Source organism: Nothobranchius furzeri, chromosome 11 (assembly GCF_043380555.1).
Source record: "Nothobranchius furzeri strain GRZ-AD chromosome 11, NfurGRZ-RIMD1, whole genome shotgun sequence".
Classification (NCBI taxonomy): Eukaryota; Metazoa; Chordata; class Actinopteri; order Cyprinodontiformes; family Nothobranchiidae; genus Nothobranchius; species Nothobranchius furzeri.
The window spans coordinates 29,882,364-29,896,574 of NC_091751.1; the positions used below are offsets into that span (position 1 = coordinate 29,882,364).

At 44.8% G+C, this 14,211-nt stretch overlaps 1 protein-coding gene across 1 annotated transcript in view; it reads left to right on the forward strand.

Annotated features, from left to right (window-relative positions):
* The window catches only part of rims3 (regulating synaptic membrane exocytosis 3), a 52,502-nt gene that overhangs the window by 17,818 nt on the left and 20,473 nt on the right, over positions 1-14,211 (forward strand). The window contains exon 2 of the mRNA XM_015955952.3: positions 2,231-2,548. Within this exon, the coding sequence (XP_015811438.1) occupies positions 2,284-2,548 (265 nt within the window). The 5' untranslated portion in view covers positions 2,231-2,283. The remainder of the gene's footprint in view (positions 1-2,230; positions 2,549-14,211) is intronic.

Genomic DNA, 14,211 nt, shown 5'->3' on the forward strand with positions numbered 1-14,211 from the left:
TCACTGTCCATTCATTATGATGCCTCTCCTCTTCCTCAGCTTACTAGCTCCTCACTCTCTCACCGACTCCCTCTGGAGACAAAAACAATGCTCTTTGTCTCAAGCAACCTTCTCACCAGCTTGTTTTACCTGCTCCTCTTCATACTGTGTGTTCAAAGTAGAGAGCTGCCCTCACCTCACCCAGAGAGGGGACAGAACAGATCGAACTTAGAAGATTTTGAGATGTTTCACCTGAATTAATGCTTCTTAAACACGTCATTTCTAAAGTTGTCCTGATGTTTTATTGTTATAATAAATATCAACAAAATGTAAATTTAATACAAAGTAAAGCTGCACAGAGTTCTGTTATCCGTTAAACTCTCGCATACGTTCATGTCCTGCAGACATTGGTTTTCCAGACACGCTATCTGGACGACTCTGAAGTTGGAAGCATCGTGTTTTTTTTTTGGCACCATCTTTCTGATGGACCGACTCTCAGTCATGATGAGTTCTACAGAGCTGGCCACTTTCCTCCCAGAACCAGCATAAGGTTTATTTTTGTGGCTTGGAGCTGCTCTGATTTGAACTGCATTCTTTTCTGTATAAAGCTTTTGAGAGAGGCTTTCTAAAAGAATAGATAAAGTGAGGGAGTGTTTGACTGCTTTCGGATGGGGCCCAGCAGCCAGAACATGGGTGGTCTTTGCAGATTGTAGCTGAGGTCTTCAGGGCTACGCTGAGCGTGACAGAGCGTTAACCCTTCTGTAAGCTCTGGTGGAAGTGTGTTGGAGTCCTGATTGGAGACAATCCTACCAAATCCTGCCTAAATGGCACCTTGCCTGTGTTGAACCACATCAGGATGCAGCTGAATCCATGAAGTTTAGAGTAGTCTGATCTTCTGGTGTGTCCAGCACATCCAGAGCTTATAGGTAGGACAGATCACGGAGAACATCTGGTGATTCCTAAGAACACAGCAGTATAATACTATTAAACAACTATATAATAATTAGTTTTATTATGTAAGTCTATAAAAATAACAGTAATTTTAATGTAACAGAAATAAAACTGACCCTTCCCGCTGTAGATCCTCCACCAGCAGACATGTCTAGGACTCCACATGGCAGCTTTCTGGTGAAGGTGCTAATCCTGATGCTTCATCTGAAGGCTTTAGGTTAGAAAGATAGGAACAGCATTGTGAAGAGTATCAGACTGTATTACCATGTGATCAAAGTATTTGCCATTGCAGCTTCAAACTCTCACAGCAGCCAGGTCTGATCATCTGTCAGAGAGTAGAAATAAATAATAAACAAACAAAAACATGAGATGAATTAAGGCTGACAGGGTCACCCTTCAACAGCAGGTCAGCTGTGACATTTAGTGCACTTGGTGTGTGTGTGTGTGTGTGTGTGCATGTGCGTCTATGTTTGTGTGCGTGTATGTTTGTGTGTGCGAGTGTGTGTTTGTGTTCATGCATGTGTGTGTGTGTGTGTACATGCGTGTGCATGCATGTGCATGTATGTATGTGTGTGTGTGCGTTTGTCTGTTCTGTGCATGTGTGCGTGTGTGTGTGTCTGCTTGTGTATGCATATGTATTTGTGCGTGTGTGTGTGCGCGCGCGCGGTTGTGTTTTCAGCCGTGCTTGTGTGTGTTTGCGCGCTCGTGTGTGGTTTCATGTGTGCATGTGTGTGTCTCTGTTTGTGTTTGCATATTTATGTGTGCGTGCATTTGTGTTTGTGTGTGTGCGCGCACGTGTGTGTTTTCATGTGTACATGTGCGTGTGCGCGCGAGCACGTGTGTTTTCATGTGTACATGTGTGTGTGTGCGCGAGCGTGTGTGTTTTCATGTGTGCAAGTGTGTATGTGTGTGTCTGCTTGTGTATGCATATGTATGTGTGCGTGCATTTGTGTGTGTGTGTGTGTGTGCGCGCGCGTGTGTGTTTTCATGCGTACGTGTGTGTGTGTGTGTGTCTGCTTGTGTATGCATATGCATGTGTGTGTGCATTTTTGTTTGTGTGTGTGCGCGCACGTGTGTGTTTTCATGTGTACATGTGTGTGTGTGTGTTTTCATGCGTGCATGTGTGTGTGTGTGTGTTTCCTGGCTAGTTGCAGAAGTCTGTATAGATTTCTGTATTTTCCTGCCTTTGTGTTGTTTGTTTTCTCAGGTTTTAAAACTAAAAGCCTTTAGAAGTCCTGCCTGCTTTAGTCCTTCGTCAACAGAGAATCTCACCTGTCCTTTTCTCATCCTCTACCTTTAGGCCTGTCCCTCCTGTCCCCACCAGCCCATCGGCCCTCCCAGTTCAGCAGGACCATGATGCTCAGCAGCTCCGTGGAGGTGCCCAGCCCAGGTGGGCTGAGCGGCCTCAGTGGGCTGAGTGAGGCAGCTAGAAATGTGGTGCGCTCCTCCAGCATCTCAGGGGCCATGTACAGCCTGGACAAAAGTCCCAGCAACGGGGGTCCAGATTCATCGTCACTGGCTGGAAACAAGAAGCGGCGCTCCAGTTTGGGTGCCAAGATGGTGGCCATTGTAGGGCTGTCGCAGTGGAGCAAAAGCACACAGCAACTCAACCAGCAAGGTCAGATAAAATCTATGACAGCTTGTGTTTCTCTGTTTGATCAAAGAAAATCTACTGCAAAATTTCAAAATCAAAAATTTCCCTTATTTAAAAAAAATCCATCCATCCATCCATCCATTAGCCTTAATGTGTAGCAATATTGTCATTATCCACTCTAACATGGTATTTTTGCTGTAAATATATTACAAAAAATATCTTCCTCAACCATCTCTGCAGCCCTGGTGTGTGCTGAACTCTGCAGTGAGGTTGATGCAGCAGCAACAAGCATGTGGCTGTACGGCAGTGATAGTGGCTCCATGTTCTAATGTGGTCCCCGTGGAGAATAATTACAGACCCTCTGTAGCTGCCACAAAAGTGCTTCTCAATTTGCGCCTCAGTGGTGAACACCAGACCGCTCGTTCCTGCTGAACCGGGGATAACGTGTCACACGCAGACCTACTCAAGCAGGCTTCGTTCTTTTTTTTATTCTTTTGTGTGAACATAAAACAGACATCTTACTGTATAATAAGACTAAAAGCCTGCCAAGAGAACAGCTATTGGTTCCTAAAGAGAAGAACCAACAAAGATCAGATGGTGTTTATTTTGTGACCCAATTAAGTGATCAAGCCAACAAGATAAAAAAAATAATTACAAAAAACTGGGACATACTGAAAAGTGACAGTATTCTTAGTGAAATTCTCCCAGATACTCCTACTATCAGCTTCAGACGAGCCCCAACATTAAATGATCAACTTGTTCAAAGTCACCTTCCTCCACAGCAACAAAAAACTGGCTATCAACTCGAAAAGGCAACTATAAATGTGGAAATTGTGTTCACTGTGACAACATGACTAATACTAATTGTTTAGCTGATGTTTTCACAGGACGTACTTTTTACATTAATACATTCATCAACTGTAATACTTCATTCGTGGTCTACAGACTAGAATGCCCGTGTGGTTGCTTCTAAATTGGAAGAACTAAACGTAAGTTAAAAGCAAGACTTGCAGAACACAAACAAGCAATCAGATCTGGTAATCCTCTGTATCCTATGGCAGTGCATTATAAAGACACATATCATGGAAGCTGTAACTCTCTTAAAATCACAGGGATTGAACATATAAAACATTCAATTAGAGGAGGAGATAGGCTTAAAAAACTCTTGCAAAGAGAATCATTTTGGATTTATACACTAACAGCTACTAATTTCCCCGGTCTTAATGGAGAATGAGATTTTGCTCCTTATTTGTAATTTTATGTTTTCTTGCCATTTTTGTACCATATTTACTTATAATTTTTTCTCAAATTCTCTAAATGTAATTTAATATTTGTAAGTATTCATCCTTACAATAGGATTGTTTAGATGTAAAAAGTTTTTTGTGCTATACTGGTCATCCAATCATCATGCTGTCTACCTGCCCAACTTCAGCAGGTGTCACTGATAGCCTTCTTAACATGAAAGTGAGGCCTAGTCCACACGTAGCCGGGTTTTTTTAAAAACGAATATCCGCCCCTCCAAAAACTTGCATCCACACCACCTCGTTTAAAAAAAACTGTCCACACGTACCTGGATAAATACGTTGTTAAGGACATGCCAGACCTGTAGGCGGCAGTACTTCCCCCGTTCTTAACCTCGTCCTTCGTCTGTGGTCTTCCGCAAGGAGCAGTAATTCCGCTTGCAAAAACAAACAAGCAAAAAGCGCTTGGACAATTGATGGATCGGGTAGTGACAGAGCGCAGCTCTGAGGGCATCCATGATGCCGGCTAGTGTAAACACAGGTCGCACACGTGATGTCAGCATTTTTTGTCGCGGAAAGTGACGTTGCGGACCTTAAAACTCCGGTTATGTCTGTCCACATGCAGACACCCAAAACGGAGAAAACGCAGATCTTCACTTTGGCCGGAGTTTTTAAAAAGATCCGTTTTCGTGTGAAAAAACTCCGTTTTCGTGTGGATGACAGGCCAAAACGTAGAAAAATATCTACGTTTTGGCAGATCCCCGGCTACGTGTGGACAGGGCCTGAGAGAACCTACAAACATTTTGAGCCCTGACGAAGGCCCTGTGGACTGAAACGCGTCGGCATTTATGTTTTTAACTATTTAAGCCATGTACTAATACTGGCTTTTTATTTTTGTATCTCCTGAGTGCCTCAGATCTCCTTTTGCCAACATTTATGTGGATCCCTTGGCTGAAGAGCACCAGTGAGAGCACCAGATAAAATTTCTTACACCTTTACAGCACTTCCAGCATTTTTTCTATTATCTTACAGTAACCTCTTGTAGCTTTCAGTGTACAAAACTGTAACCTCAAAACAACATAGGTAGATAGACAACCTTAGTTTGGAAACTTGACCTGATTGATAAGCTAACAGCTAGACACAGTAGGGCCAAGGCCACTTTGAAGCTATTAAAAAAACAATTAATTTATGTTATGTTTTATAAACTTTTGAGGGCCATACATTTTACATTACATGGTTATTTACATAATATTGTATTTGCAACAGAAATTAGCAGCAAAGCTAGCTAGCTATAGCTGTGTTTGTCACGTGGTCAGATGCTTACAAATGCTGTAACCCAGTAAAAGATGATAATTCCCATAAAATAAATGGGCCAAGCTGAACAAACCACTTAACTGCAGGGTGACTGTAAGCTGCGGGGTATCAGAGGTGGAGCTGTCAGTGGTGAGGAGGTGTTTCCATGTGAATGAAGGTGTTCATATGTCAGTCGCTCAGTTGAATGTTTTTCCAGTTCGGTGATGCAAGTAGTGAGTAATCTAACCCATTACTTTTTATTTATTTATTTTTTTTAACCGTGTCCTGTCTGGCTGTGAAGCAAACAGAATTGATGTCTGACCCCGGCTTTCCACGGGAGCCGTCAGCAGCACGTTACTGCAGCAGCACGTCATAGCTGCTGATAGGAACCGCTGTGGTCAACAGAACCTTTTCCACTGGAGCCGTCAGCAGCGCGAGTCGGCCGCGTCTCAGGAGCAGCATGTCGCGGCCCTTACGCGCCGGTCCTATTTTCTACACGTGACGCCTCTGAAACGGGTCAAGTTCGACATTTTTGGGGAAGGAAAGACAGGATATCTGACGCGGAAATGGAGAGAAGCAACCGAGATTTTCAGAATAAAGAACGTACTGCCTTCCGGTTGCTTTACTTTTAAAAAAGTTACTAACTGTGCGGCCCCGTGAGAAGTTATCACCTAGCTAGCGGTCTCCTTTGTTTTTCAGGTCCGTATTGGCGATTATGAAACAGACAGAACATAAAACACAAACCATGTTGTAATTTTCTCCTGCTTGTTGTTGTGTTTACTGACGAAGTCACTCGTGTGACTTCGTGCTCTGTCGGTGACAGCTGCTCCCCTGCTGCTTCGCGTCTCGTGGGAAGGGCCAAGCGGCAGCATACGCGAGCAAGACGTGCTGCTGCAGTAACGTGCTGCTGACGGCTCCCGTGGAAACCCGGGGTGAATGCTGGTAACAAGCTTTACAGATTTACTCTCAGGTAGAGCATCAAAGCGTCTGCTTTTAATGTCACGCCTGATACTTAAAACTTTATTGCTATTGTTTTTGAATGCTTTGTAATTCTGACCAGACACGGAGACAGAGGTGAAAGAGAAAGGAAAAGACAAAAGGTGGGAGGGGGGGGGGGGGGGGGGTCCACAAAAATACACAGTAATGAACAAGAGTCTGCTTCTAGACCTGCAGAAAGAGAAAGAGTAGAAAAAGATGGGACACACAACAATACATCAGGAGCAAGCTATCACTGCGTCAACCTGATGATTAAATATAAAATCAACATTGTTTAACTGAACAATCACACAATAATAAATCATAGTGCATTTAGTGGCAACGACAGCCTTAAGACATGCGTTGAACGTGCCCAAGCCCATACTTTTGAGAGCACCATGTGAGCACCTGTGTGTGTACACGCGCTTGTTTATGTAAGGTTTCTCTATAGGAGCGTCCAATAGAGAGTGTGAGGGACCACAGATCTGCCCCCAAAGATGCGTAGGAGACGGGGGGAGCTCCAAGTCCCAGAGATCCAGGTGCTGCCCCAGAACACAGGAACCCCAAGGAGACTGCAACTAGAAAGGCCCCTGCCCCCCTCGAGAGGCACAGAGGATCGCCCCGGGGGGCCACAACCAGCAGCTGGCAGAGTCCCGGGAGATATCGGCGGCAAGCCCACAAGCCCGCCCGCAGCCTCCCAGCCCCTAGCCGGCCGAGCCCGGGACCCAGCGACCCGGGACCCAGGGGCGACCACCCCTGCCGGGGACCCAGCAGAGCCCAGGGAACCAGACCCCACCAGACAGCCACCGGGATTGATCAAGCAGACGCCAAAAATCTTAAACCCCCTGACCCGGGAGCCACGAACACTCAGGCAAACCAAGGCACCACACCCCACACCAGGTGCGGCAGGGGGAGGGGAGACGAAGATCTATATCATCAAAAGAAGTCCCAGGAGAGGGGAGGAGTCAAAGGCCCCACCTGACATATACATTCATACACAAACACAGTCACACACTGCCTCCCTCATGCTCACACATGCACATACAACCAAAGATTTACAAAAATGCACGCCGGACACCCACTCATGCTCCCCATACACACCCTATTCACTCTGGTCCCGGTATTGCTGCACATTGGGTACAGCCATCACCGGTAACCAGATTTTGACCCTTTCTGCTGGAGTGCTGATGAGCAGCCTCCCCTGCCCAATGCTGAGCGCAGCAACCCACCACCCCAGACCCCAACCAGACGGTCAGATCTCCCTCCTAGCCTCCAGCCCCAGGAAGCCAAGCAACAACAGAGGTGTGCTAAGACCCCTAGTCTCCCTCCGCCTGCTCTATTATAGTGTTGTGTGTTGATGAGGTGTATTCCATAGCTGTGGTGAGCGGGCAGTGCGGGCATTGTCTGGCCTATGCCAGCGGATGCCACCGCACCACCCCCGCATTGTCAGTGAGTAAATTAGGTGAAAATCTGTCTTAATTGTTTGTGGAAGTTGATTAACGAGCTGCCATCTGCTTCAAAATGCCGCCGTGTGTCCGGTGATCGGGCCGTCAGCGCATGCATTACTTTTTAAAACCAGTAATCAGATTAATGTCACTGTTTTCCTATTTTTGTCATCTTCCTTAGTAAATGGATATGCCTGCCTTCTCTTTGCGTCTTGATGAGTGCATTAGGACAGGCCGCATGTAAAACATACCAACCAGCCAGCAACACAAACATAAACAGCAATGGTGAAAGGAGAAGGATGCTTGCTAGCTAGCTAGAAAGTGTAGCCGTTTTTACAAAACAATGCCACCAATTTGCTGCAACGCCATGGCGGCATCAGGGAGCCTTAGGTCTTAGCCTTAGGCGATTGTGTCCTTTTTATAAAAGATTAGGCGATGGCAGCATAAAAGCGGTACGGGGCGCTTTCTGTGCTGCTGCTGACTTGTTTATCTCCGACATTCCAGTTTGCTGTCTCAGCTGATTGTGTTCATTTTTTGTTCAGGGTGTGATTTACTGCTAAATGCAGCAGCACTTTGTTTAGAATCTGTTTCAGTTGCACTTTCTGCTTGTTTGAGCAAATAAATGAAGCTTTAAGAATCTTTATTTCTGGAATTTATTTATTATCATTGTCATTAAATTGAAGTTGGATAGATGACTTGATTATGACTTGAAAATTCAAAGTTAAGGACTTGGACTTCCACATCATTGACATTGGACTCAACTTGGACTTGGTTGTCTTTGACTTGGACTTGACTCGAGACTTGACTGGAAAGACTTGTGACTTACTTGTGACTTGCAAAGCAGTGACTTGGTCACACCTCTGCAATATAGTTGCCGGTCTGAACTCAGCAGTAACTCCCTACATCATCACGACTCCTCCCTCTGTTGTTCCATAGCGCAGACATTTACTGCAATATTACCACCAAGCGAGGCGGAACGATTGCTGCAAAATTTGTGCAACTCTATGCCTGCATGGCATGTTCATAAAGGGCACCGTTGTGGTAATATTACGCAGATTTGCCGGCACGGTCTTGTGAAAAGGGCATGAGACACTATTTTGAGTTTGTGTCAGCTAATGATGATAACCTTAAAAACCTTGAAGCTGAAAGAAACATTTAATGATTAAAGGAACTTTACGGACTTTTGAATTTTTATGCTCGCGATAGGGCTGGGGGTAAACGATTATTTTTAAAACGATTATTCTGACGATTATTTTATCGAATAGTCGACTATTCTAATGACTATTTAGAAAATTAATCCAATGATTATTTTTCTATTGCACAATTAACAAAAACCAGAAAATCTCAAATAAATTCCTCAAAAAAATTGATAAATTCTTACTGTAAGAGAATAAACACTACAGGCCTTCCATTTTGTATAACACTGCGTTTATTGTGTTGGTTTTCTGGTGACGTGTAGAACCTGGGAGTGCAGGCTGCTGCCTGAGAGGTGGTAGAAGATGGAGTGTCTCCATGCTGCTTTGTTTTGGTCACTTATGTGCGTGAGGCGAGTGGTCTTACGGGTTAAACCAAACTCAGGTGATATTTTACACTAAACCGAAAACCCACAACACTCTAAATGTAATAAAAAGGGAGATCTACACCACAAAAAAGATGAACTCTAAACCAAAACGTAACAGCTTATCCCAACGCAAGAAGCTGTTAGCGAAGATGCTAACAGTAGCTTTACCAACGTTAAGTTCAAGTTACCAAGTTTAAATAAACCAAAAACACCCAGCAGCAAACAGACCAGCACGGAGGAGAGACTGCTACCACCAAAACAGCTCTCCTCATGTCTGAAAGAAGCTCCTTAATGAAGGGAGAAGCGCTCCCGGTGATTTTCTACATCTGCGACAGAGACGGAGCAGCGCACATCTGACCCCGGAAGTTGTTGTCCGTTGCCGGGAGACGAAGGGGCAAAACAGGAAAATAATCTAGTAGTGGACGGACGTTGTTCCGGGTCTTCGGTATTTGGCGGAGATGTTAGTGAAGGCGGAGAAGAGGGCGAACTAGAGGAAAAACAGGCAGATTCCTCCTCTATTTACAAACTCCTGGGGATGCAACAAGTGGGCGCGGTGCGTCGACTACCGGATCTGACGTCGACAAATTTTTAGAATCGAGCCGTCGACTTCGTCGAGGCTTCGCTACAGCCCTAGCTCGCGATTGCCCCCTCAGGCCAAAAGCGTAACGGCAACTTCAATAGTAGGCTCGTGCATGAGGCGCGCATGCTGTACGTGCACACTCCTTAACGAAAATAACAGCTGAGACAGTCAGCTCCGTGTCTGTGTGTGTGTGTGTGTGTGTGTGTGTGTGTGTGTGTGTGGCCCGGAGGACAGAGGACAGGAGAACGTGCAGCTAATTAATAAAATAATTTGGTTCTGTACCTTTCTCTTCAGCACAGCCGACAAAGGTTTAAGATGGGTCAGTCCTCCTGCACGCTCTTGAAAAATTGTTCCAAAATGAAAGTTGAACCCACATCTTTTTTATCTGTGAATTCAATGCTGTTCAGCGAGTCTCAAATAAAAATTTGGGCATCTTACTGTAAAAAATATACCATTAATGTAAAAAAGAAACTCTAAATAAACTATGATCACATCCAGAATCAAACCCAGGTCTTCTGCACGAAAGTCCGACGTCTTATTAGGCGAGCTAACACACCAGTGACGTCTTTTGTATCTGTACCACTTAAGAACGGTTTGAAGGGCTATGCCTGAGCGTGAACGCGCATGAAGCAGCCTGCTCGACCCGAGCAACTCTCTTTTTCTGTGATTTTACAGAAAAACAGGCAATCCCAGTAAAAATGCCAGGGCTCATTCTACAGGACCAGGGCATTGCAGGAGAATGTATGAAGAAGACATTTATTATTTCTATACATGTTTTGGCTGTCAAACTTCCATAACGCCCCTTTAATGCCCCTTGCTGCTGTGGCCCCCAGACTCTGGAACTCTCTCCTCCTGAGCCTGAGATCAGTGGACTCAGTGGTCTCCTTTAAAAAGCAGCTGAAGACTCACCTGTTCAAGCTGGCTTTTGTATGATCTTCTTCACCACTCTCTCTTTATTCTGCTCTCCCCACCTATTCCACCTTCCTCAGGATCCACTGATTTCCCTCTTTCATATTCACTCTCTCTCTTTCTTAACATTTTTTCTTTTAAATCGCAATTGCTTATTCTTGCTCATTTTAAATATATTTTTAAACATTTTCAAAATGCTTTTTTATATTTTTACAATTTTCATATTTTTTGTTTTTGTGAAGCGCCTCGTGATTTTTATCTTGAGAGGCGCTATAGAAATGATATTTTCTTCTTCTTCTTAATTCAGATTAAAATCAGTCACACTGAGTGTTTCATGCAGGCTGAACATGAAAATAGTCTCCTACACCTATCTCCTGCATTAGCTTGTGATAGAAATTAACGATGACAGTCTGGGATTAGAAAATCCTGACAGATCTACGCCACGCTGTCACTTAACATTCATGGTCTCACCCAACATGGTGACAGGGAAGGCTGTAGTTGTTTTGAAACAGCAGAGAACGTCTCAACTAGTAGAAGCTAACTGTTAGCATCTGCAACTCCTCCAGGCTTGTGTTATTAAAACGTCAACATTGGAGAGCAAACAGAGTCAGTGGTAGAGTCGTTGCTGTTAGCCAATCAGAGAAGAGATGCCCAAATATCAGAAATAAGAAGCATCTCAGAGAAGATACCTGAGGGGAGGGGGGTGTTCTGTTCAAAACCTAGCTTGTTTGCAGATTTGCTATAACATCATTACACATGGACGCTAAGCTGCAGCAGTTTACTTCCCCTGTGATCTACCTTTAACCCTGCTCTAAGATACGCATTTTGCAAGTTTAAACACAGAAAAGGATTTCTTTAAAACCCCGTATTCCAAATGTCTGCGCTTAATCCAGAGGCCCATTGTTAAATCTGTCTCATTCATGTGGAGGAGATGGTGTGAAACACCAAAATACCTACAAGGAGGCAGTGTTATCAGTGTCACATCTGGTGCTACTGCTTGTGAATTTAGTTTCACAGAAATGCAAACACATTAGGGAAAAAAATACTCTTAAGATACGAAATATCCAGCAAGCACACAGAAGAATCCCCATTGCAAGACCAGGAGCTGAGTCTTCAGGAAAAGGAGGAGCAACAGCGAATCTGAGAATAACGTTTTCAGGTGAAGCAGAGCACGCGTGCAAATGCTGCGATTTTAGGAGTGAAACAAAAGGGGGAACATAGAATGCTGTACCACCAGACTTTGGCCAAGCCGCTGGGTTTTCTGAATCTGCTGTTAGGGTAAATGTTGTACTTAGCTGACTGATTACTCCATCTGCTTTTTAAAGTAAACACTAAGGACCTTGGCCTGTGCTTCAACCTGAGAAGAGGTTTATTGGGTTGCTTGAACACCACACGCTTCACCAAATGCAAGGACATCTGTTGAAGCTTCAGCTTCATGGATATAACATTTTTGTCTTACATTATGGGATGTCCGGTCACTCAGCAAACACGGGAGTTGACTTGGATTCCCCTTGCTCCATACAGCGTGCTTCCATCACCTGGCTTTCTGATTAGCAATACGACGCACCAAATACAACAGGCTCCACACTCGATATTCCTCGGGGAACATGCAACCCGCTGTAATATCGGGCTGACAGTCCAGCATGATAAAAGGTTTATCATCGGAGCGGTCTGGAAATCCTCCGAGCAGACCAGAACACTAACAGATTACTTTGTTAAAAAAAGTTACTCAGTTACTTACTGAGTTACAAGATTATAAAAGTAAGTACTTACCAAGAAAAATAATTATTTAGCTACTTTTTGCATTAAAAAATGCAAGAAAAATGTATTAAGTTTAATTAAACTTACTTAATTTACTATAACTTACTACAATATACTAAAGTATAAATGAATAAAGACTTGCATAATAAAACGTATGTTAAAATGTTTATTATAAAACTGAAACATTGAAATAAATGGACACTTAACAGGAGGAATGACAAAGGGGGGAGGGAGTATGGGGTACCAGGCCCTCTGATACGGGCTGTTAGGTCCCTGTATGACCGGTGTCAGAGCTTGGTCCACATTGCCGGCAGTAAGTCGGGCTCTTTCCCAGTGAGAGTTGGACTCCGCCAAGGCTGCCCTTTGTCACTGATTCTGTTCATAACCTTTATGGACAGGATTTCTAGGCGCAGCCAAGGTGTGGAGGGCATTCGTTTTGGTGGCCCGAGGATCAGGTCTCTGCTTTTTGCAGATGATGTGGTCCTGTTGGCTTCATCAGAACATGATCTCTGGCTTTTGCTGGAGCAGTTTGCAGCTGAGTGTGAAGCGGCTGGAAGGAGAATCAGCTCCTCTAAATCTGAGACAATCAGTTGTAAAAGTGTAGAATGCCTTCTCCGTGTCAGGGATGAGGTCCTGCCCCAAGTGGAGGAGTTTAAGTATCTCGGGGTCTTGTTCACTAGTGAGGGACAGCTGGAGCGTGAGATCAACAGGCAGATTGGTGCTATGTCTGCAGTGATGTGTCTGTCGTGGTGAAGAGAGCGCTGAGCCAGAAGGCGGAGCTCTCGATTTACTGGTCGATCTACGTTTCTACGTTCTACGTTCCCTCACCTACCACCTGACCGAAAAATGAGATCACAGATACAAGCGGCCGAATTGAGTTTTCTCCGCAGCGTTTCTGGGCTCTCATTTAGAGATAGGGTGAGAAGCCCGGACATCTGGGAGGGGCTGGGAGTAGACCTGCTGCTCCTCCACATCGAGAGGAGTTGAGGTGGCTCGGGCATCTCACTGGGATGCTTCCTGGATGCCTCCCTGGTGAGGTTTTCCGGGCACGTCCTACCGGGAGGAGGCCTAAAGGAAGACCCAGGACACGTTGGAGGGACTATGTCTCTTGCCTGGCCAGGAAGAGCTAACCCAAGTAGCTGGGGAGAGGGAGGTCTGGGCCTCTCGACTTAGGCTGCTGCCTCGACCTGATTTATAAGCGGAAGAGATGGATGTATATATGTATGGACAGCAGGAATATCTGATAAGATTATCTTTTTAGAGCTGTTACAGACTCTCAAGGTTGTTGAAAGAGTGGTATCCGGTCAAAAATCAGTGTAATTATCTTGCTGTGTGAACCAGGCCTAAGCTGTGCTGGTGGACACTTACCCAGCATCATGGAGCAGCTACTTCCATAATCCCTAACTCTCCATCCAGGACACAAAGCCATGCCACCTCAATGACGGCTCTATCACATCTGCAACAGAGAATCGACTGTCTTCATAGTGCAACCAGGACCTTTGCAGGTAGTTGGAAAACACAAACAAACCCACCTTTTACTCAGCAACTCAAAGTCCATGGATGTAAAAAACCTCCCACATACTCTCGTCTTCATGATCTTCACCGGACATATTTATATAAACAATATCAAAGCCACTTGGCTCACTGCATCACCACCTACAACTCGTAGTGCTAAATTTAGACTTCATGCACACATATAAAGGACTGGCTGCACTCGGGCACAGTCAACTCCTGTTTGACGCAAACAGAGTTGTCCATATTTGTACCACAGGCTCTTTTGTGTGCTTGTGGCAATGAGGAGAAAGTGTGGAAGAGGAGGCGAGGAACGGCTGAGGAGGAAGAAAGGAGGAAGCAGGGTGCGTCTAAATTTAGATGTTCTCAGCTGTCAGAAACACACATCACAGTATCGAGCACCCCTCTCT